Source organism: Pagrus pagrus, assembly GCF_965226575.1.
Source record: "Pagrus pagrus genome assembly, chromosome: 7".
Lineage (NCBI taxonomy): Eukaryota > Metazoa > Chordata > Actinopteri > Spariformes > Sparidae > Pagrus > Pagrus pagrus.
The window spans coordinates 30648504-30673799 of record NC_140191.1 but is presented as its reverse complement, the minus strand read 5'-3'; the positions used below and the strand labels follow the sequence as shown (position 1 = coordinate 30673799).

At 41.6% G+C, this 25296-nt stretch overlaps 1 protein-coding gene across 1 annotated transcript in view; it reads left to right on the top strand.

The window, feature by feature from the left end:
• The first annotated feature begins 4946 nt into the window (after positions 1-4946).
• adcy3a (adenylate cyclase 3a) overlaps positions 4947-25296 on the top strand; it is a 36886-nt gene continuing 16536 nt past the window's right edge. The window contains exons 1-9 of the mRNA XM_084358659.1: positions 4947-5482; positions 6285-7515; positions 11502-11651; positions 15510-15640; positions 19096-19207; positions 21524-21651; positions 22025-22183; positions 23671-23836; positions 24077-24196. Coding sequence (XP_084214785.1) covers positions 6841-7515; positions 11502-11651; positions 15510-15640; positions 19096-19207; positions 21524-21651; positions 22025-22183; positions 23671-23836; positions 24077-24196 — 1641 coding nt within the window. The 5' untranslated portion in view covers positions 4947-5482; positions 6285-6840. The remainder of the gene's footprint in view (positions 5483-6284; positions 7516-11501; positions 11652-15509; positions 15641-19095; positions 19208-21523; positions 21652-22024; positions 22184-23670; positions 23837-24076; positions 24197-25296) is intronic.

Here is a 25296-nt window from a genome sequence, read left to right as displayed (position 1 = left end):
AGGTTGTTAGCTTATGGTAGCTAACAACCTCAAGATGATAATGTTAAATTAACATTAGCTGCTGAGGCATTGAGATGAGCCACTCGAGAACGTGCATAATGTCACATCCTTTGGACTGTCACAGAAAATCTGATCCGAGTCCTTCACAAAGACATCCACAGTCCAGCAGCATTAAACAACTTCAACAAATCTCCCACAGGCTTGTATACTGTAGGTAACAAAGAGAGACGGAGAATGTCTCATTCTTCACTTCATGTCACAATCTGCTCCCCTATGGCCAATAAAAAAGTGATGAATACATGTAAATTGCTACAAATTGTTACATAGAGCCCCTTTAAGTGAAATCTTATTTAATCACTAGTTTTTGTGAAAATGAAAATGATTTATTAATGTAAGGTTGACAACACTGGGTATTAAATCTGCATATTCGCTTTAAAAACATATTTACCGTATTAAAACCTGTATGAAAGACTAAAACTCTGTCACCAAAAAGGCGTGTAAGTAAAAATGTCTACCATTCATCAAGTGACTGAATGGAGCTGTTGAGGTCTGACAGGTTGCTGTTGTTGTTTCTGGTTGGAAATCAAATGTTCTTTCATAGAAATAGAACAATAGCCTTACTGTCCTAACAGGACAGAGACGCTGCCTGCAAACACCGATATTAGTGCAAGCTTCAGATTTCAAATGATGCTGCAAATGATTGCCCAACACATAATCTTTCTTCACCGTCAGTAGTGCTGGCTCTTCATATTAAAGCATATAGTTTATTAATTATATTTCTGTACTCCATCTCCCACTGTAACATCATTAGGGAGATCCAGAGGTAAATTAATTACTGATGATGCACCCACAAGCCTGGCAATCCTCTGTGGACTACAGCCTGGCTGAGACAAAGGTTAATTTTCTTGGATTCCCCAGACTGAAGACATGTTCCTATTACAGTGTGTTGTTTAATCTGTGAATCCAAAAGCACATAATGGGGAAAGTGTGTGTTGTGGGTTTTTGCAATGTGACCTTGAGAGTTGATTTGGGACATTGAAGCTGGGAGACGATACTGACAAAATGTTTCTGGTCGATGGACAATTGCGTACTCATCAGTGGAACAATCAATACAGACATAGCAGCACTGTGGTGTCACTGAAATGAGCTGGTGTCAGACAGGTTTGATGTAGTCACATGAATGTACTGGAAGTGTTGTACAGCATTGTGCAACCACATTATCTTTCAGGCTCAGGTTTCATTACAAGGTTTCAGCCTGCAAATATCCATTGAGGAACTGACTCAGCTGGGTCAGAGACATACCGGCCTATCATATTTACACATGTATGCGTTTAAATATTTGCAGACAGGACATATACAGGTAATGAGTCACAGATATAAAGTTGTGTCTCTGATAATTATTACTAAAATGTTTCAGTGATAACTCATTTATGAAGCCACCTAGCAGGGCCAGGACATGTGACCTCTGTGTTTGTAAAATCCTGGCTACAGCCCTGGATTCAGTAATATGTTTCCATGACACCCGGATAAATGTCAAAAACATTAGTGACCATAAGTTTGCATCAAGATGACAAGGGGAAAGACAAATGTGACTTTAAAAAGATTTAAAGCTCACCTGAGCGCCTTGATGAGTGTGAACATAATGTCAATCATATCCTGTGGCCTTCACAGTATCCAAATCTCCACCCAGCTCAACACCTATGACATGTTCCACTGTAAACCTCCACTCACTCGCTTTTTTCAAAACCTTTAGGTTAGTACAACACAGTAACAACAACTGAGTACACCAGACATCAAAAAAGGGTCACATGTCTCTTGTCTAACTAGAAATGTATGTCGTTCAACAGAACTTTTAATCAGACAACAACAAAAATTCTACTTTTTTTTAATAACAGGGAATATATGTTATAATGATGTAAAATATCAGGTAACTGAATGTTTATTGTTATGTTTATCAAACCCAATTATAGTGATTTTTATCATAATTCAGTCAAATCAAATTAAAATAAGGTTTTTTATTATTCAGCCAAACTCTTTTTTTTTTTACTCCACTCAAAGACTTTTTTGGGAACCACTCGCACACAAAACTTTCTAGTACAGTAACACGAAAGTTATGAGTACACCTGACACAAAATAAATGTGTCTCACTGAAGCATTTCAACAACAACAGTTTGATTTCTTTTTTTTAATCTCACAACAAAATAATTTGTGTTTTTTGAGCATTTAGTTCAATGCCATAATAACAGGGAATAAATATGTGACATAAAATGATCAGTGTTTATATTTATATTTATTAAACCCAGTCATAATGATGACACAAACTAAATGAGCCTTATCTGGAGGGGCAGGCTGGGATATTTATTCAGGCTGGAAATGTAACAGCAGTCCAGATCATCTCCACACAGGCTGGATCTCCTGCTGCTGTCCTGTGATCTGTGGAAAACAACTAGTAACTGCTGACTTCACATTGTTAACTCAATCTGCTGCTCCGCCACTGCCTGCACCTCCAACACTCCACAACACTGAACAGCTACAGCAACCTCAAAGGGTCAGAAGTCAAACTCAACATTCCCACTGGGTTTGAGAATACAGCCACACTAGGTGGAGACAGCTCTTCTACAGAATATATAGTTTATGTATTCTTTCTCATGGCACCAGCTTGATGAGCAGGAACAGCTGAATCCAGCAGTTCACTTCAAAAAGTATTTTATTTACCACTTCTATATGCACAATGGTGCTGCCGAAACAACACGAAGACAGACTGACATGTGATGTACATTGTTATTGGAAATATGACTCTTGATATATTGTCAGCAGTAGATTTTCAATTGGCACTCAAGAATTGTTTTCTTTCTAGACTTTGAACAACTCTGTAAAAAAACACATTCTGCGTTTCTGTATAATCAAAATTATAATAACCTTCTACTTACCAAGTTCAGCATACTGTATGCTTGTGTGTTTCCGCCCGTTACTCCATTACTCTCCTCCGCCCCTCTCTCCCTCTTCACCCAGTCACCTGCAGCTGTTGGTCCAAAACAAGCCAAGACCCAAATTCATAACCTGTGGTTATGTGTGTGTGAGTGTACGTGTGTGCATGTGCATGTGTGGCACAATTACATTTTTAAAGATTTTATATTTAACAAAAAACAAAACCTGGTTGTAAGTATTCTTAAATACACGTATAATTGATTGAAATTAAACTCGACTTTAATAAAGCATAGCCTGTATATCAAAGGACTTAAACAAAGAAATAATCACACTTTTCAAAGGTAAACTAATTTAGGTACATTAAAGTACAATATTTGTTGAAAGTAAACAAACTCTCCACTGTAATCCACCATTTGCAATTTAGTATAGTTTTTAAAAGTCCGACTTGAACTGAATGAACATCACAGTGCACTGTGTGGAGGTCTACTAAAATAAGACTGTACTGCAGTCAAATTAAAGTACATTTCAAGAAAGCATACTGACCGTGTTTTACAAAAGACATGAACATAAGTGTACTTTGTATTAGAACACTAAATATTGTATTATAAGTATTTATAATTTAGTATCATTTTTAAAGTAGCCTAAGTGAGTAAGTGCACTTAGAAAATTACACTCCAATGTTACCTGAAATACATGAAAACTTGTGAATATTGCAAAGTATATTTTTAAGATAAGCTTTCAGTGTGTTGTTAAAATGATCATTTCAAAGAGGCACTATGTAGTCAGAATTTATATTTATTCATATTTACAATATTAATGAGGTAATAATACAAAGTATTGATCTTTTCTACAACTGAATAAACAAGATGTTCCCTGAGGAAAATAACTGAAGCTCGAGAGGTGGCAGGGTCCGCCACATATAAACAAAGTAAACAGTATAAACTGTGTTGTCCTTTAAGGTCAGTTTGTTTATTTAGTTTGTTTAGGCAGAAAATAATCAGCCAATGAGGATCTTTCTCTGCTCATTAACATTTCTAACACAAATCTACAGACTGCTCATATGTTGAAAAACAAAGTTCAAGTGAATGACACATAACTTAAACTTAAAGTATATTTCTGTAATACATTTGTAGAACGTGCTCTACAGTAGCATTATTTTAAAGTGTGTTGAAAGTGTTGTTGTTGGTTCAGAGTTTGATCATATCATGACACTGGAGATATAAACAGGTGTCAGTGTAACTGAGTTGTCTCACTGTGTGTTAAAGCCTGATGAGACCACCTGACAGGAGCGTCTCCCACAGTGGAGCTGCAGCCCGCCGTGGGCAGGTGTGCTGCCAGCCTCCCTTCACATGGTCAGGTGTTATGGTGCGTGTTTAACGCGGACCTGGTGACGCAGAGCCTCCTGTTGACACGCGTCTGGATCACCAAACGCATCTATCGCATCTGACCTCCAGGAGGACGGAGGGAAGGAGGCGGTGGTGGGTTCAGGGGGCGGGGACACCGAGGGAGAAAATGTGGACATGGAGAGGTGTCCGCGTCAAGCTACACACACAACTATACACTGGAGACGGAAGCTTTGCCAGATGTGTCTTCAAAATAAAAGCACGGCAGTCGGCATCAATGTGTATGAAAATACACATTGATACTTTTTTAAATAGCCTGAGTGGTGTTTGAGCCTTTAGACAATGATAATAACATTGTGTCATAGAAAGAATGCCACACTTCAACAAAGCCTCTGAAGCTCCTACTGACTGTTGACCTGTGCTGAGAGGACAAACCCCTCAGTTTAACTCAGGGTCCACTGCAGCTTTCAGGCACGTCTCCAGGCCATCACTGTTATTATGGACATGGCTCATCTGTCATCACACCAGCTCCATGATGACGGAGCAAACATCCAGCCTCCACTGGAAGATGTGATTGAAAGCTCTGGAAAGCAAAGTGAGCAGCCCTTGAGAGAAGCTTCCTCTTGTTCAGTTACCATGTTTAAAGCCAAGAATGAACAGAGGGAAGCCTGAACCAGAGCACAGGCCAGGCCTCAACCTTCTCCACACGATCATGTAAAAACAGGCTCTGCTCTATGAAAGCTTTAGTGAAGCTTGTCATTGTTTTAAAAGTATTAGTTTAGTTCATTAGTGATGAGAAGAGACTGAGTGTTCATTAAAACACATTTAGAGAAAAGAGCATTTGACAACACAAGTCACTGAATGTCCTGGTCCCCTTCACAGCTCGTGTCCATGCTGTTCCTGTTGGAGGCACATTGCGCTGAAAGGTCTCCCGCTGTCAGGGACCAGAAGTCCGGCTCTGTGTGTGCGAGCTTGACGCTGGAGCTGATCTCTGTCTTCTGCGGAAAACACCCAAGACCAAAAAAGACCGGAGCGGGGGATCGTGTGCCCGTCGAGGAGACTTCATGAGCCATTTTAAAACACCTCGTCCAGACGGAGGCTGACCGAGCTGTGCGGAGGCTGCTGGGCTGCAGGCCGGGTGAGGACACCCACATCTGTCCAGAGGGGAGAACACGTCTGCACCCGAAGGAGAAATCCGGCTTTTACACACGGTAAGCGACCAGGATGCATCGGTGTAGATCATGTCCGTGGTTTTCACAGCATCTGGCAGAATGGAGACAAAACAGGCGAAGTTAGCAGCTCCCATCATCGCAGGTGATCAGACGGTAGACAGCAGAGGCTGGCAGTGGACCCGACTGTTCCCAGAGACACGGAGGAGTCCGAGGCGATCAGAAGCCATTTAACCACGTCTTTTCAATGATAAAGTGGGTGTCATCGGTCCTGTGTGTCTGTGGCTCAGACACACTGACACTGGCTGTCTGTGGCTCAGACACGCTGACTGTCTGTGGACTGGTTCCGTGTTTCACAGCCTGTGGATCCGACCAGGCGCAACATGTAGCAGGAGGCCTGCACAGCCCGGCCACAGCAGCTCGCAGCCTCACGGTGCTCTGTCAGACTGTGGATGGATTGTTCAGTTGGCTTTTCACACATTTCAAATTTCCATCTTAAATGTATTTCACTCAGCCCGCTGCCTGTCACCTCACTGTGTGGATATGCTGTAATAAAAAGATGGTGTGGTGCGATGGAAGCATATTAAATAGAAAAAGAAACTTAAGTTTAGTCTGAGGTCAAGAGTGTCTTAATATACGTGAAACAGCTTTATTTATAAAAGAGGGTTCGGGTGTACACAGCTGGTGTTTGACATGGATGTTGGTGAGAGGGGCCGGGTGCAGCACAGGGACCGTACCTGCCTCCTCTCATCATTAGGTCTTGTTGAATGGAAAACATATGCCTCTGTGTGTTGAGACATGAAGCCATGCTGAATTTCTTCCTTATGTGCCCCTCTTTATTCAGGCCACGTGAGGTCCGGCGATGGACGGCCAGAGTGCACAAAGCTGTCCGACCCAAAGGAGAGATGGAGACGGTGGGAGTCATACAAACATAAACTCCTGTGTTTGAGAATCCAACGACTCCTACGTGGTACACAACTGTGGAGCACAGAGATGGAAGAGAGCCAGTGAGCGGTCATGTTTGTAAAGCTGAATGAGGAAACAAGAGGTGCACATTCTTTGGATCACGTTGCTACAGAAGAGTAGGCGTGCTCGATCCGTGCACATGACACAGGACGAACTGAGTCAAATGACAGCGTTGGATGGACTGACCGCAGACGCAGCTATGTAAGAAGACATCACTCCGATGTGCTGGTCCTGACAATCACCACACTGCTGTGATTCATGCCACATATGTGGGCTCTCAGGGGGGCAAGGCGGTTACTCAGCAGAAGAGAACAGAGCAGATGATGTATACCTGAGAGTGATCAGCACCTGGTCTACTCCTGTCGGACGACTAACAGCTTTCCATCTTTTGACAGAAGGGAGAAGGCAGGAAGCAGAAGTTCTGAGTGTTCGCCATGCCTCGGAATCGAGCCTTTTCAGAACCAGAGTACTCTGCGGAGTATTCTGCGGACTGCTCGGTGACGCTGCCCTCTGACCCCGGGCAGGCAGTGGGGCGAACACATGAGGTCACGGTCCGGAGCTCAGGGTGCTGCCTCTGCCTGCCACGGTTCATGCGCCTCACCTTTGTGCCTGAGTCTCTTGAGAACCTCTACCAGACCTACTTCAGACGGCAGAGACATGAAACCCTGCTGGTGCTGGTTGTTTTCGCCGCCCTCTTCGACAGCTACATCATCGTCATGTGTGCGGTGGTCTACACCACCGACAAACTGGCTTCTGTTTTAGTAGCATCAGTGGGACTGGCGGCAGATATTATCCTCTACTTGCTGTGCCGCTTCGGGCTGCTGCCAGACCGCATCTCAAGACGGGTGGTGCCCTATGCCCTGTGGGTGCTCATAGCAGCGCAGGTATTTTGCTACCTGGGGCTGAACTATGCTCGCTTCCACCAGGCCAGTGACACAGTGGGCTGGCAGGCTTTCTTCAGCTTTTCCTTTTTCCTGACTCTGCCTTTGAGGCTGACACCCATCGTGCTCATCACTGCTGTATCCTGTGGGATCCACACCTTGGTTCTGGGCGTCACCATCGCGCAGCAGCAGCAGGAGGACATCCAGGGGGCAGCACTTGGCCGACAGGTAAGTTAGAGGACAGGAAGGGAGGTGGGGTGGAGGGACGGGTTGTCCGCCTTTATTATCTGTGTGTAATCTCATGTAGCCAGACCTCGTCCACTTATGGAAGTCTTTTCCTAGATTCTTAACACAAAAGTAGCTTCATAGATGCAGCAGGTTAAAAGCCAACCACAGCTGTTTTAAAACCAATCAAACTACCCTACCCTAACAAAAAAAGCCCAACTCATGGTCCACTTGTGTGTTCTGGAGCTTTCAGCTATCTCACATGGTCCTCATCAGCAGATGTAGTCTGTTCATGATTGAGAGCTCCAGCCACATTAAGCTCAAATTTTAGTCGGACAGTTGATTCTTGAACTTGAGGCCTTGAAAAAAAATGTAATCTCACAGTTCTCTTTTCACCTTGTTCCTGAGCTTTTGAGCGTTATCACATGTTCTTCATCGATGCTTTCTTTGATTCCTTACAAACATGTTATCTGAACACAAGCAGCAGTGCAGGACTTCATAAAGGCACTGTAGAATAGGCAAGGTAATAATTGTATATGTATACTAGGGGTGGGAATCACAGAGTAACTCATTATACAGTACGATTCACGATATGTTGCCCACGTACAGTCTCACAACACGGCGATTCTGCAATAATCGATAACATTGCAAGACCATAATCTGATGATACAGCAGAATATCTGTCTAACTGAATAATCCAAAATACCTGTAAAGAGGCAAAGAACATGAATGAAGTATTTATTCACAGCACTGAGGTGTCAGTTTCACAGAATGTGACACTCAATGAGAAGAGAAAATGTATAAAGTGCACAGTCTTAGTTTATTGTCTGTTTATCACACACTGTCTGCAACTTCTCCATCATCACTTCAGTGTGCCACATGTTTTAATAATAATATCCATATTTGGCGCCAGTGTATCAATAATCGTATCTGAAGAGGAAGTATCACCATATATTGTCTCATCGATAGTTGGTCCTCCCCCCTAATATGTACCGATACTTTATGTGTTAAATGTCACTTATTAGTTGTAATTATTATGGTGTTAATGATTAATTATCAATTGATTCATCATTGTTGAGAATTTAACCAATAGAAGAGACGGGCACATACACATAACAAAGTGTCTTGATACAAATCACAAATCCTTGTTTATCAAATATATCAAAATAAAATACAAATTACTGGTATGGCAAAATGTATTTAATTAAAATACAAGTAATTAGTTATTTAAAAAAATCACAGAAACACATTATATATAAACTGATGTTATCACATTTTAGCCATTCAGTAGCCTCCGTATTGATTCAAATAAGAGACAGATTAAAATAAAGTCAGGATTTTGTGTTGTTTAGTTTATAATTTAAGTAACATGGCGTTTAGTTTATCCGTTCTTTTAACTCCTCCCACTCTGATTTTGCATCAAACATAGATAAGTCGGTGGTAAAAACAGTTTTCTAATGGAAAAACATCCAACATATTTCATATATTGGATTTACTATGCTAACTATCAATTCAAGAAATTGCTTAAAATTTGCTTAAAAAGTGATATTATTATTACTATTAGTAGTAGTAGTAGTAGTGGTAGTAGTGGTAGTATCACTCAAACATATTACTATTGTATATTGTTGGCTGTATAATTGTACTAGTATGATATTATTATTACTGTATACTTCTAATAATGATTTTTCTATTTCTACATAGACATATTTTGTTCCCTGCGTCCTTCACTTTATTCTTATTCATGTTTTTTTTTCTTATAAACTCGTTTATTTTTCAATATTTCCTTCTTCTACATGCTTTCATTTTGAGGATGTGTTGTGGCACCACAGTGTGCTACAGCAGTGTTGTTGGGAGGGTGGCTGGGCAGGGTGAGGGCAGGGATCAGGACCTCCAGCTAGAAGAAAAAAACAAATGTTTAAAGACACAAACAACCAAAAAACACTCGCTCACCACCACTCACCACTCGCTCCCGACAGAGCTGGCTCTTGACCATAAGGTGTGGAGCCAGTTCTGTAAGGGACCGTAAGCTCTGAGTGGACCAGCATCCTCCCAAGGGTCAGGTTGCAGCTCTTATTATTATTATTATTATTATTATTAATATTATTATTATTATTATTAATATTATTATTATCATTAGTATTATTATTATCATTAGAATTGTATTGTATTTTTGTGTTAAGTCTAGCTCTTGTCATGTTTTCACACTGATGTCTACCTCTGCTTTGTGTTCATGAACTCTGCTTTGTGTTCATGAACTCTGCTTTGTGTTTATGAACGCCATGCAGGGAAACAAGGCAAGATCTTTTAAAATCAGACCTGATCTGACAATAGAATAAGTCAGCAAAATTAAGAATATGACAGCTGATTTCTGTGGGCACATTCTCGTCCATACCAACATAGTATTACCTGCGGTCCACACTGGATGCCTGTGCACTGCGTGGCAGCTGTGTTGCTGAGCTGCTGCTTCTCACTCGCTATTCATGTTCACTTAGGCTGCGTTGCTGCTGCGCAGGCTCCGTTCTGTTCACATGGAGTTTGCCTTTGATAATTATCAATAAATATGATGACATGTTTTTCCTTTATCCTGCTGAAAGTGTGGGAAAGACGGGGAGAAAAAGAGGGATGAGGTTGAGAAAGAAAAAGAGTGAACAGCTAAATAAACTGCCCGTCAACTGTTGTGTGTGTTCTCTTCATGTCTGTGACATATTCTACACATACAGACATTAAAACTGTGGTGAAACGCTGGTATGATGTCGATATGACTGTCTACAGGTCGTTTTCAGGTCTATTTTTACAACTACTTTTTATTGGCGTTTTGCATTTAGTTGAAATTTTTACAGATGGATTGGAAAACTGGTGATCAAACAAGGGAAATGACATGTAACAAAGGTCCCCAGCAGGAATTTAACTCTGTACATTACAATATTTATATTTTTCTTAGAGTGGGAGTCCAAAGTGGGGTTGTGGGTTAGGGTTGGGCGATTGGACGAATCTATCGTCTGTCGGCAACAGGCTCAACCCATCACCGGTTGGTTTGTTGGAGACGATACTTTGGTCTATTTTTGACATTTTTTAATTAATAGTGCGCCTCCTTGAAAATTTCACTCAATAAATAATCACCCTGAAAAATAATCACCCTGAAAAAAATAATAGGATCGGCCAAATCTGTGGTTTTCTGACATTGCATTGTCAATATTGTTGGTCACCTATTCTCACAACAACATGCTCATACTTAGTCCATTCAACTGACAGAGCAGTACAGTATATAAAACAGCTAGCGTCGACACAGTGCACGGACCGTCTGCCAGTAACACCGGGGTCTCTCTCCTCTTGCGCGGTGCATTGTGAAAAGCATTAATAACAACCGCATATTTTTACTGAGTATCAGCCAATCGATCGGGGATCTCTATTCCTTAACCATGTCATTAGTTCTCTTTACTGGCCAACAAGATGAGCTTGGGTTAAGTGCAATGGAAAAAGACTGAGTAAATAAATCATGACTTACATGAAGCATGTGACTTCAACGTCACCAAAGTTCTGCTCCATTGAAGACAGAAAAAATGGCGTCAGAACAAATGAGACGTGTGGAGCGATGAGGAGATTGTAACTCATTTCCTACTTTTCCAGCATGTTCTTCACATGGTTTCCCACAGTCTGAGCTTGACTTGAGTGATTTTAAATGACATCATCTAGTTGTGTCATCTTCTTCTGCAGTGGTTTAATGGCAACGACTGCAAAATTAGCTCCAGTAACTATTATTGCCATGAACCAACTAACTCCTAATATTCACATAACGGTTCATTTGCATTTTCTCTCAATGCTTTTGATGGAATTTTATGAAAATTTGCTCTAAAATTTGGATGGAAACTTGACTGCTATTCCTTTTGTGAACGTTGCAAATATCTCCATGAAAACCTCCTCCTGCCTTTATTGTCCATGTGTTCATGAAATATAGATCCCTGACTGTTACATTCTTTTTCGTTTTCAAGCTGCTGGCCAACATTGTGATCTATGTTTGTGCCATCACCGTGGGCGTCATGTCATACTACATGGCTGACAGGAAGCATCGGAAGGCCTTTTTGGAGGCAAGACAGTCACTGGAGGTCAAACTCAACCTGGAGGAGCAGAGCCAGCAACAGGTCAGAGGTCAAGCAGTAGCCTACAGCATTCTGTGTTTTCACCTCTGGGGTATAGAAGATTGAATTCAGCATCAGCTCACGGTTTGCAGTACAGATTTAGTCTAAGCCCAATACTGATCAAATACCTTAAAAACTACCCAACTATAATTTCCTCACCAGGTGCCTGGACATTTCCTCAGAAAAACAAGTGTTAAGTGGCCATTTTTTAATGACATTGTTATTAAATTTGAACTTGGACCATTTAAGACTATATGATGTGGAGCCATTGTCTTTCCAGCTAATGGGGCAGTTACAGCTCATCTGCAGGCTGGCTTTTACATTAAAACATTAAGGCGAGAAAAATGAATAAATAATTAAGTGTGTTCAAACTCAATCACTGCTTGAGCATATTAGCATATGCTAAGGGCAGAGGGCTTTGGTTTCTTCAACACTCAGTCCTGGAGAGGCTCTGAAACCAACCATCAGCCATGATTTTATAATGTGTTGCTTTAGTAAATCACCAGTTTTTGTCATAGGGTTTAACACAGTGTTGCACAAAGTGACCTGTGTCCGTCCCTGTGCCTGTTATGTTTGCAGATTGCTTGTGCAGCTCAGAGATAGTGGCAGTGTCTTCACCTGCATCATGCTGTAATGGGCACTCTGAAACAGCTCGGCTGAGAGATGGTTGCATAGAGCTTTGCATGCTACACAGCTGCATGTTGATCCATTCAACTGGATAGGCTCTGTTCCAGCGTGGGGAACAATTTACAGTAACATAAAGATATTTCAGACAAAATGTGTGTGCGTGTGTGTGTGTGTCTCAGAAATCTGAAGAACAGAACAGAACAGACTTATCTGGTTAGAAGGATTATTAGAAAAGACAAACCTGGTTGTAGCTGCCAAATACTTGCTTTACAATAGAGTCAGGTTTGGGTTTATAGTGAGCCTGAGACAATCTGCAACTGCAGTAAAACAGTATAAACATGCTTCCTCATCGTCTAAAAACAGGTAGTACTCCTGATGACTGCCCCGTGACAATGATTTATTGTCAACATCATACAACACTGAGCTGAGGTATCTGAAGGTGTTTAGCTAACATTAACTTAGGGCGCACTCACACTCAGCCCAGTCGCTCCGTACCGTGCCTCTTGTACATACGTCATAATGCGGTCGCAGCACAATGGAGAACAACACAGAGAACATGATTAACTTGTTGTGTTGTTTTGGGCATAGACAGCCCTCTCACATTCCTGGATTTCTTGAATATGCAAGGCAGCGTAATACGCATGGTTGTTCTTCATGTCCACGTTGCGCACTAGTCAAACAAACTGGACTCTGGGGCTCAAACGTGCTTGGGCACGGTATAGTCTGCCTAGTGTGAGTACGCCCTCAGTACAACATTACTGTAAGTCAACTCAGTCAGCCACTTAACTTCAAAGTTGTAGATAACGTTTTCAAAGGATAACTTCTATCCTGCTCCAGCTGTGAAGAAGCCACGGAGAAATGCTGCTCTGCTAAAAGAACAATATCTAGGGATGTTAATCCTGGAAAGTTGGCCTGGAGGTGCTGAACTGTACCAGTCAGGTTCACTCTCAATCATGGCAGAAGTGACTCACGAACACAGAACAGGAAGTACGTAGCGTGGAGGTTTCAACAAAACTTCCTGACTTGCAAACAGAAATGTTGACTTTGTAAACAAAAGTCTTTTATTCACATTAATACATTTTACATCATAAATGTATTTTATTTGCAGCGTTTTGATTTACATTGATAAGAAACAAGATTCCCTTCATAGTCATCCTGCTTCATGAGACACCCATGGAAGAGGACAGATGTTGCATGTGCAGCATACTGTCTATCTGTTACATCTTGTCCTCTTCGGATTGTGCAGGGCAAAATGCATTGTGTGAGATTTCTTTCAGTTGTGTTTGTGCATGTGGCTTGTACTGTGTCAGCAGTCAGCTCCCCTCCTCTCCTCACATCTGTGGCCACTGGGCATTCTCCATCACTACTATTTATGGAACAGATGGTTTGTGCCACAGAGAGTGAGGGAATAATGAAAACGAGTGAGAAGGAAGGGAGGGAGAGCAGATAGGGCTGATCATGGAGGAGAATATAAAAGAGAGTGAAAGTGTTGTGAGAAGTGATAGAGAGGAAAAAAGACAGCAAGAGGGCTGATAAAGCCACGAATGGGAGAAACTCTCAGAATACTAATGGAGAAGCACAGGCTTCTGGGATACAAGGGCCCGCCAACCAATCAAGAGGTATCCGGTTGTTGCTGGGTACCATGGCAACCATCTTCCTGAGATGGTGTCAGCTGTAATCACAGAGCCAACACGCTCAGCCGTTTGTTGCTTCTCTGCCTCGCTGTCAGGTTTTGATAAGAATATTGAAAGCTGGCACACTGCCCCCCCTCCCCCATGTACACTGTGTGTATATGTGTGAAGGCCTGTTTTGAATATGTATTCACAGGTCAAGTGTGTGTGTGTGTGTGTGTGTGTGTGTGTGTGTGTGTGTGTGTGTGTGCAATAGATGCTTCTTGTTTAGTTTGACACATCAGTGTTTGTCTGCGTGGGTCTGGGTCACTGTGCAGGATCTCTGCAGACACACTGACTGACAGTTTGAGGCCATTCAGCTCCCTGTAAACATTACTCTCTACACAGACAGCTGTGTACACCATATGCACCTTCATCAGGTTGAGGAAAGCTTAATTCATCTCTCTGTATATTCTTCTCTAGATATAACTAGTCTGTGCCTCCTGTGTATTCTGGGTCTTTACATTTTAGACTGTCTAGAATATGAATAGAAGAGCAGCATCATTTCCAGATGTCATCCCATTTTACACCATGTGTAACAGGCTCCAATATTAATTGCTGGCCGTACACCAGAGGAAATCGATTTTGTGCCAACAGTGTTCCTAGCTCTTCTCTTTAAGTCTGGGTCTTGGTGACAGCAAAGTCCTTTTAGGTAAGTCGCGCCACACAGCAGCCACCTGGGCAGCACCCCCAGGCAGTTACTGGCTAACATGAGCAGGCCCCTATCAAAATGAATGGGGAGAAGCCATCATTTTACTCTCAGTCAATGTATTTTTACACAGGTTATACTACTTCTCTGTGTTGTACAAGACATGCGGACAGTTTCTCGACACCAACATATTTCATGACTCAGTCCAGAGAGCAGAGCTGTGACGCTGTTCTGAGTTTAATATCTTAAATAAGCTTAAGCTTAAATAAGCATGATATCCCCCTTCCATCCTTTTTCCAACTCTGACTGCACCAAATAGGTTGAAACCGCCATGAATCCTTCAGTTGTGCACAGCATCAGCGCAACAACACGATTGGTTGATATGTTTCCCGGTTCGGCTCAAACAGCCTAAAAAAGAAGGAATAGCCATTACATCACTGAATTTAGTGTCAAACTGTGGTGACAGCTGTATTGAAGTCTATGGGAGATGATGGAGAAGCACACTAAAACATGTCCAACATATCTACATCGTATGACTTCTGATGCAGAAATGGCTCCAGAAAAAGAAAGAACACACTTCAGAGAGGAGGTTACCACAGAGTTTCTCATCGACACGTTGTTCATCCCGCGACTGTTCGCTCCTGTTCGCAGTGTCATTGTAGTCAGATCACCAGAAATCAGTCAGACTGTCCCCATTTGTTGACAGTGTTATCAGCCCTGTCAATCATGTGGGGATAACAATGAGCTGTTAACCTTCTCTCTGAAGTGTGTTCTTTCATTTTGTTTCTTCTAAAGTCCATCATCTCCATCAGATCAGTGATGCTGACAGGGCAGGTCAGATCTGTAATAGAAGTGTGGTATGTTTATAGTCGGGAGCTGTGATGTCCTCTATGTGTCTGTCTTCGTCCCCCACAGGAACGCCTGCTGCTCTCCATCCTTCCGAAGCACATAGCTGACGAGATGCTTCAGGACATGAAGAAGGAGCCCAGTCAGAAAGAGATGCAGCAGTTCAACACCATGTACATGTACAGACATGAAAACGTCAGGTAACTTGGTGTCTCTGTTGGCTTATCACATTCAGGGTAAATTTTAGGTGGCTAATATCTTTTACAATAAGAAGAGCTTATGGAATAGTTATCACCAGCACAAATAACACTGCTGGTGTGAATGTTTGTTTTTTATTGTGTAGCAAGGTCAACATAGCTATCTACATGGATCCTTGAGAAAGTTACAGAGGCTCTGCAGCAAAGTAACACTTTCCATATGACCTCACAAACAAGACCATCAGTGAGAAGATTGGCTATATCAGAAAATTAAAATATTTTTTTATGTCAGGTAGCTGAAGATGAATTGAGGAGTCTGAGGGAAGAAACTGCTCCGTAGCTCCGGTGGTACAGCAGCAGAATAAAGGTCTTATTTGATGTTGGCCTTGCTGCTGTGCTTTACTGTATCTTGCTGTTGGCTTATTATTGTGAAGGCATAACATCACATGTAAATATTGATGACTTTAGCTTTAGCAACACGATCTGCTAGCTGTAGGATTACATGAAACAAAGGTGTATGAGCGGTAGATTACGAAAAAAAAGATTCCTTTGTTTCACTATCATCATATGACAGTTACCAATCTCACATAGCAGCAGATGGATGCATGACCTCATCGCTTTGCAACATGCTAACAGCTGTTTCACAAAGATAAGCAGTGTTAAAACTATGTTGTGTCTTTCTGTCACTCGTTTCCAAAACAAGTGGAGGCTCGCAAATTCAAGACCGATTCTGTCCACAAGGGGCCAGCAGAAACAACAAAACATGAACGGGCCTTGTAGCTGCTTTAAAGGAGCAGTCTGTAGTTTTGTGTTAGAAATGTTAATGAGCAGAGAAAGATGTTCATTGGCTGATTATTTTCTGCCTAAACAAACTAAATAAACAAACTCTCTTTGTTTTCATGACTGAATAAACTGAATAAACAAACTGACCTTATAGGACAACACACTTTATACTGTTTACTTTGTTTATATGTGGCGGACCCTGCCACCTTTCTAGCTTCAAACGGTGTTCTGGGACCTTATTTTCCTCTGAGAACAGCTGGTTTATTCACTGATGGAAACAGTTTGTATTATTACCTCATTAATATTGTACATATTAAAATTCTGACTTTGAATTTCCTCTCCAGAACCACACAGAGCTCCTTTAAGTGAACAGAAGTGTATGTGTTGACAATGAAAACGACACTGATCATAATCAACATATTTCCTCAATATAAAATGAGAAACCAACACAACAAGACAAAACCGAATATATGACTGGGCCGTGTCCGGTGGCCAGTTGATTACTGGTGTAGTCAGTGGGAGAGTTTATGATGTGAATTCTTGGATATGAAACACTCAAAAAAAATTTCAGAATCTTCCTTTGTCAGCCTGCGGTAACTTGAATGAGTTGAGTTTTTATTACATTAACAGGTTCCATTCACAGATACATTTTTTAAATTGATTTAACTCTTTAGCATGACAGCTGTAGCCTAAAAATAGGAACTGCTGAGATCTACTGATGATTCCCATTTAAACTCAACTCTTCCGCTTTCTGAGTTTCACATTTCATGTTCCCCTTGTCGTATTTCCTTTAACATTTACAATTTCATCTTTACAAATGCTTTCAGTTTGAGCACTTCAGTTTTTTCATTTACTCACTTCGACCTACATTTACAGATCATCATATCATTTTACATTTGAAAAAGGTCAATTGAAATGAGCTTTTTCAATTTACCTTTTCTTTTCAGAGTTTTTTTTTTTCACCTAAATATTATAGGTGTGTGGTAAAATAATAATCTTACCACACTGACAATGGCGACAATTATCCTCCATGCAGAGGTTGATCTGAAACTGAAACTGTGAATGTCTAAACACCCATTTCTGACTGAATGCATAAACAATCAGCAGACACCGGTTACTTTTAATCATTAAGCATGTTTGTGTAGTTAACTCGCTAACACACCTGAGGTGGAGCTCGGTGCATTTCTCCACCCCTTGGCTACGTAGGCCAAGATCTTGGGAATGAGGTCTCGTGTTAACACCTGCACATTCAGAAGACTTGTTGCATTTGTGGCAATGAGCATTGTCCACATTGATAAAGAATGTTTTTATGCTCTCTTAACTGGTCTGTGTTAGCAGCAGATGTTTGTGAACACGTTGTCTGTTTTCAACTAAGCATTGAACTAGTAACCACAATATCACCAGATTCCCTTCCAGAGATGCTGCGTGAGAAACTTCAACTCTGCAAAACGGGAAATTCTACCTCATCCAGGCTTCACCTGAATTCAGCCAGAAAGGCAACAAAATGCACAGTAAACAAAGATAAAGTTAGATTGCTAGCAATTTTTTTTTCTTCAAATTTTTATAGATAATACGATAATATCATTACTGTGAATTTGTTTGCCCATGTAGTGAAAATCTGATATCATGACAGCCCTAGTTCGAACAATGAGTCAGAAATGGTTGTTCAGAAATTCACAGTTCTGGTTTCAGAGCACTAAAAGCATCCTGTCTATGGAAGATATTTTGGTCATAAATCAAATCCAAAGTCCACATTGAAAATGAAATTAGGTCATAAAAAAGTCAGGTTTATTTATATAGCACATTTCATACGACAGGCGTAGACTCAACCAGCACGAACATACAAATAAAAAGTGAAGTTAACACCAAACATGACAAGATCCTATATACAATAAAACACAATGATAACATAAAAACATAGAATAAAACATACAAGATGAGAAGGTAACGCAATAAAAAGGACTCACACAAAAAGTTATTATTATTATTGTTAAAGGGTAATGATAATGATTGCTAATGTTAAATAAAGTGCTACCTGTTAACGAATCATTTAGGACCTAGCCTGAAGCTAGTGCAAAAAGACGTGTCTTTAGTCTGCTCTTGTCATACCCACATCATACAGCGTTTCACTACAGTTTCAATGTGTGTATGTGTAGAATATGTCACAGACATGAAGAGAACACACCCAACAGGTGAGAGGCAGTTTCTTCCCTGTGCACTGTTTCTTTCACATTTATGGTGTTTTATCAATCTGCACATACTTCTGCACAATGAATGGGTGCACTCAAAAAAGTGGCACAGTAGCAGTTTGTGCCGGTTCCATTCTGTTTCCATTTGACACACAGAACGGCACATTTATGCCAAGTGAAGTGGAAAACTGTGTAGCAGGTGAACCAACAGCATCATAAACAATACAGATTTAATATTCACATTTAATATTCCAGAAAGTAATTACTGCTTTGAAGTTACCGTCTCATAGGATCGTAGATTTTATTGTAATTTACCGAACCCCAGATCTGTCTCAGTATAACATGTTGAAAAATGAAAATGTTCATGGATGATACTCTTTATGTGACTGTAGCACTGTGATGTCAGAACTAATGTGCTGTCTTCTGTGTCCTCTGTCTCCTCTGTGTCTTCTGTGTCCTCTGTGTCCTCTGTGTCTCGTTGTGCAGTATTTTGTTTGCAGACATCGTGGGCTTCACCCAGCTGTCGTCGTCCTGCAGCGCTCAGGAGCTGGTGAAACTGCTCAACGAGCTCTTTGCTCGCTTTGACAAACTGGCTGCAGTGAGTTTCACATGACATTTGCATGTTGCAGTTATATACAGTCACATCCACTCATAAAGAACATGTGCATCATGTCAGTGTTCAGCTCCAATGATTCCTACAGCTCTCATGTTTCTGTGATGAATGAGTGGAACACAAACTACTTTGTCACAAAAACATTCATGAAGTTTGGTTCAGTGATGAATTTATTATAGATCTTCTGAACATGTGACCAAACCTGCTGGATCATAAACATACATACAGTGATTCTAATATCTGGTTAAATGTCTCTCAGCCATGTTCACCTCAGTTAGCTGCTTCTGATCTCCATCCACCAGCTTCTGGTCGTCCTCTGGATGAATATTTAACCTCTCCTCTTGACAGAATCAGTGAAGTTCAACTAAATTTGTTGTCTTCCTGGCACAGACTTGTTTCTTCAGCACAGTCCACGTGTTCTGACGAGGTTCAAGTCAGGATTTTGGGAAGGCCATTCAAAAACCTCAGTTCTAGCCTGATTGATCTGTTCATTTACCACTTCTGATGTGTTTCTGATCATTGTCCTGTTGAACGCCCAGCTGCACCCAAGAGCCAATCTGCTGCTGATGAGTTTAGGTTTTCCTGAAGAATTTGGAGTAATCCTCCTTCTTCATTATTCCATTTACTTTCTTTAGAACAGCAGATCCACTGGCAGCAGAACCGCCCTTAAGCAGAACACTACCAGCACCATGCTGGACAGTAGGTTTGGTGTTCTTGGAGTTAAAGGCCTCATCTTCTCTCCTCCAGACATATTACTTGCTCATTGTGGTCAAACAACTCAGTTTTTGTTTCATGAATGTTTTTGTGACAAAGTAGTCTGTGTTCCACTCATTCATCACAGAAACATGAGAGCTGTAGGAATCATTGGAGCTGAAGACTGACATGATGCACATGTTCTTTATGAGTGGATGGAAACTTTTCACCTCGACTGTACACATGAATGATGAATGATGTTGACCAGGATTACACAAAATGATCAAATATTCTGTTGTGTATAACTGTTATGTATTTGGAATGTTGTCGAGTCTCGACTTCTTCTTCTTTGTTTGTTTGAAAAGGTTTTTTCAGAGTTTCAAAAAGACACCAATAAAAAAGGAAATAATCTCCAGGAGTCCTCAAAAGCTGAGTGCAGTTGAGCTTTTATTGCCAGCAGTAAGAGCTGAGATCATACACAGACAATGTCCATGAACAGCTGATCTGCTCTAATACATTTGGTGTCTTCTTTTAAGCCTAAAAACTGGGCATGGCCTTTTGGTCTCAACCAATCCCTACTCTTCCTCGTTTCTGCTGACACGGGTATTTTTCCTCGGAAAGCCCCGAACTTTCCGATGCACCTGGCCGTGCCCTGCCGTTCCTGACACCAATAGCTTTTTGCTCTCTCAGTTCGGTTTTTAAAAAAACAGGCACTTTCCTCAGAATACACCATTAAATCTGATCACTCTTTGTTCTGCATTTTAAAAATAATACAAGTGTGTTACATCATTTCACTCTTACATTTGTGGCTACATTTTATTCCAAGTTAACACAATACAGGGGTTTAATCATCAATTCAATCAATAGGTGCATGTTTAATCAACTAGTGCAGAGTAGTATATGTTTTAACCATTCATGTATGATTCCTTCACATTTTGATTAGATTCTTTAACATCTCAGTACTTATTACCAGTTGACGTTAACCACTAACTACTTACTTATGGTTATATTACACTACAATGTATATTAGAATGTAGAAGCTGTGACAGCTCAGACAAAAACACTCAGTGGATACTCAGGCTTTAATTTATTTTCATCTGAGAGTTGTGCAGTTACAGTTTGTTCCACCTAACCTAAAGAATTTCTGACTGTTGGTCTCAGACTTTTTGACCATTCCATACCTGCAGGTGAACATTCCTGGTAGATCACTTTGTATTTCTTCTGATTACCTTGCGATTGTTGTTAAGAGAGATGAAATCATTTCTCACATAGTTGTAGAATCCTGCCTGTCAGTGTTATAAACCACCGTGTGGCATCTGAGAAGCCTTAAACTTCACAGATCTGTTACTCAAACTTTACATCCTGGTTCGTACTTCATGTGTCAGTAGTGCTGAAGCAACCTCCTGTGTTAACCCCAGTTTCTGTCTGAACGCTGTCTATCGACTCATCAACATTAGATTACAACAGCAACTGAAATCACAACAATTCTAAATCTTTTAAAGAGTCACCATCCCTTCTTCTACAGAAGGAGAAGGACATAGATATCCCAGTCTGCTCTTTGAATGTTCTTGGGTCCATGTTTCTGACTAAATCTTATCCACCCGTCAGAAATATCACCAGCTGAGGATCAAGATCCTGGGAGACTGCTACTACTGTATCTGCGGGCTACCGGACTACAGGGGGGACCACGCTGCCTGCTCCATCATGATGGGCCTGGCCATGGTGGAGGCCATCTCGTGAGTACAGGGATAAGGGCATCTGCAGCTGGACAGAGCAGCCTGAGATAAAGATCAGTTTGATGTGATGCAGTTGACCACTCACTCGGTCCACAGTGTGGATTGATCTCTCTGATGGACTGTTACTGACTTCCAGCTGTGAAATAAAGTGTATTGAACAATGGTTGGCAATGAGAAGTCATTAAGCTCAAATCGATTCTGATGCAACATTTTGTTCAGACTCCAGACGAGGGTGCATGAATGAATTTACTTTAGCTGTGAGATGGATCAGAGACGGTGTTTGTGGTGTGGTGGTGATTGTAATGAAAACAGAAGCTAGCTGTTGTTCTGGCTCCTTTTGACTTAGTGTGGCTGCTTTATGAACTAACTACAGGTACGTCCGAGAGAAAACACAGACAGATGTGGACATGCGGGTCGGGGTGCACAGTGGCACAGTCCTGGGCGGCGTGCTGGGTCAGAAACGCTGGCAGTACGACGTCTGGTCCACAGACGTCACGGTGGCCAACAAAATGGAGGCTGGAGGAATACCAGGGTAAGAACAGACAGTTGATTCCGTGCATTACCTCTCTTTTTTAAAAAGTTGCTTCCATCCAGTGTTGGCACAAGGATTCTGTCAATCTTTCTTGGTTTTCATTTGTTTAGATGAACATGCAATATGAGCTTCAAGGTGTCTTTATTTGTACCCAAGAGTCCAAAACAAAAAGACATGAGAGCCAACAAGTAACATCATAAAACCAAAAATAGTCTCAAAATATAGCAACTCCAAGAAGGTCATGACACACACACACACACACGCACACACACACACACACACACACACACGTAAATTCATGTCACTTTTGAGGACTAACCCTCACCCTGACTGTAACCTTGCCCAAACCTTGACCACTGACCCACAAATCAGCTTTTTCCCAATTGGAGTCTGTTTTAGTCTGAAATATGTCCCCAAAAGTAGCCTCTGTCAGAATCACACACACACACACACACACTCATAAACTCACACTCAGAAGCTTGACATGGGTAAAGCGCATCGTCTCGTGTTGGTTTAGCGGTGCAATAGCTGCAGGTACAAAAGCATTCCATGTATGACAAAATATCAAATTAAAGCCACAACAAACTACAAATTATAGTTATCGACGCTCGTCGGTGAGGCCCCGGTAGCTCAGTTGGTAGAGCCCATTCATTCTGAGTGTAAAACAAATCCAACTAGAGGCACTCAGTCCCTGTATTCAGTCAATGTCAATCAATCAAGGTTATCCAATGTCAAACTCTATAGCCCTGAATGAAACCACTCATAACTGCTGAACCATAATTTAAGATCACCAGATCTCAGATCTGCATCAAGTTGTTCTCACTCACAGAGACCAGCCACCTACACACACCTGATGCTTCTCATCAGGATCCATCAGCAGTATTCACTGACACATGAATGAACATGTTGAAAAACAGCCCATCTCACAATGTTAAAGAGAGTGAGAACAAATGTCCTGGATCCGTCACTTTAACTGGATCAGCACTCAAAGTTAATGAGGTCTATTCTGGACTGAGACCCGTCCTCCATGTGAGTCCAGTAGAAATCTGTTCAGGTACAAGTGACACATTTCACACTACAATTGTAATGTAACTATTTTTACTATAAAAAAATAATTCATTGCAGTGTTGAAGAATAAACGAACTAATCCCAGACTAAATCCTGTAACTGAGCATGAATGTTCAGTCGTCATCAGTGAAGGTCTGTGTGCTCGTATGTCAAATAATCTGAAGTTCTGTGGTAGAAAAACAAATTTACTGCAACATGCAAGTATTTCCACTTTGCACTGCGTTATCAAGTCATCACAGTGAGTATGATTATGAATTCATCTGACTGAATGCATACAACAACAATAAATCTCTTTCAAATAATGAGGAGATGATTATGAGGTCTCTTCATGGCTCTGTGAAGTGTGCAACAGCACTTTGATGGTAGCTGGTGGGTCAGTGACCTGTCTCACCCTTGACCTCTCTGTATGTGTGGACCAGTCGCGTCCACATCTCACAGAGCACCTTGGAGTGTCTTCATGGTGAGTTCGATGTGGAGCCAGGCAACGGAGGTGACCGCTGTGACTACCTGAGGGAGAGGGGCATTGAGACCTACCTGGTGGTTGTTCCTAAAGGACCTCTGGGAAAGAATGGCATCAATGGTGTAGTGAGTCAAACCTGCCACACACACACAGTGCAAATATTTGGATATTCAAATGCTGCTCTCATATTGAGTCAGCGGATGTGCAGTAGTGTACTGTTACATGTAAAGTCACATTTGAATTCCTCATGTTACTCAATACTACATTTAAATCTCTTTTTAAAATGAGGAACTGCATGTTGAGCGTTTAAAACACATGTATTTGTTCAGTAGTAACCACTCAGTGCTTTGCTTGTTTCACATTAGAAGCTGTCTGTCACCTCTTCCAATGGAAACTCCCCGCTGCTGATCAACACCACAGAGTGTAACGGCAGTGTTAATACAGCCTGCACCACCCCGGAGGAACCAGAAGAGCTGGACACGAGGGTAACGTAGAAATCATCACTTCAGAGTAGAATGTAATGTAGCAAGAGTGACACGGCAGGGTCTTTCTTACAGCTCATAATTCAAAAGTGTTGGACCATCAAAATATACGATAAATGATGATAACGTAGCTCATCCTAGGGCCGGACCAGAACCAGTTCTGTTCATTGTAATTCTTCAGATTAAATTCCAAGGAAAAGAACAACTTCCCACACACACACATCACTTCTGCATCTGCATCATGAATCACATCGCATCACAAAACGTCGACCTCCATCCATCCGCCCCTCTTCGTCCACTGATCCAGCAGGCTCAGTCGGGTCTTCCAGGCATCCATTTCTCCAACAACGCTTTCCAACTCCTCCTGGGGAATCTCGAGGTGCTCCCAGGCAAAATGAGTTCTGGGTCTGACCCAGGGTCTCCTCCCTGTTGGACATGCCTGGAAAACCTCCAAAGGGAGGCGCCCAGGAGGCATCTTGATCAGATACCTGAACCACATCAACTGGCTCCTTTTGCTGGGGAGGAGCTGCACCTCTACTCCAAGCTACCTCCAGATGACCAAGCTCCTCACCCTATCTCTAAGGCTGAGCCCAGCATCCCTACGGAGGAAACTAACTTTGTTTTGGACCAACTAACTCCTATATAACTATCAGTAGTTGCTACGTCACTAAGGTTCCACCCCCATGTAGGACACAATATCTATCAACATCTGCGTGCCACTATCTGGTCTCTCCAGGTACATAAGGTCATACTAGTAGAAGAGCTTAAAATGAAAACTGCCGTTAAATCTGTCACATGGCTTCTGCTAACAGCCTGGCTGCCAGCCAAAGAAAAAACACCATAAGAATCCCAATTTGACCTAGATACCCTGATATTGGTGCTATTATGATGCAGAGGTGTATTAATAAGTAGGCAGGTTTTGTTTCGTACTGATCTCGTAGAAAGAATGGCAGTTTTGAGGCGTCTCAAGTTCTGGTGCTAAGAGGAGATACATATCAACGGGGGAACAGACTTTGACACAACACCGGAGCTCTGCATCCAGTGAATGTCCGTCCGTTGACTCTTGCTTTACCTCTGTTTCTATTATTCTCCCTCTTCAGCTT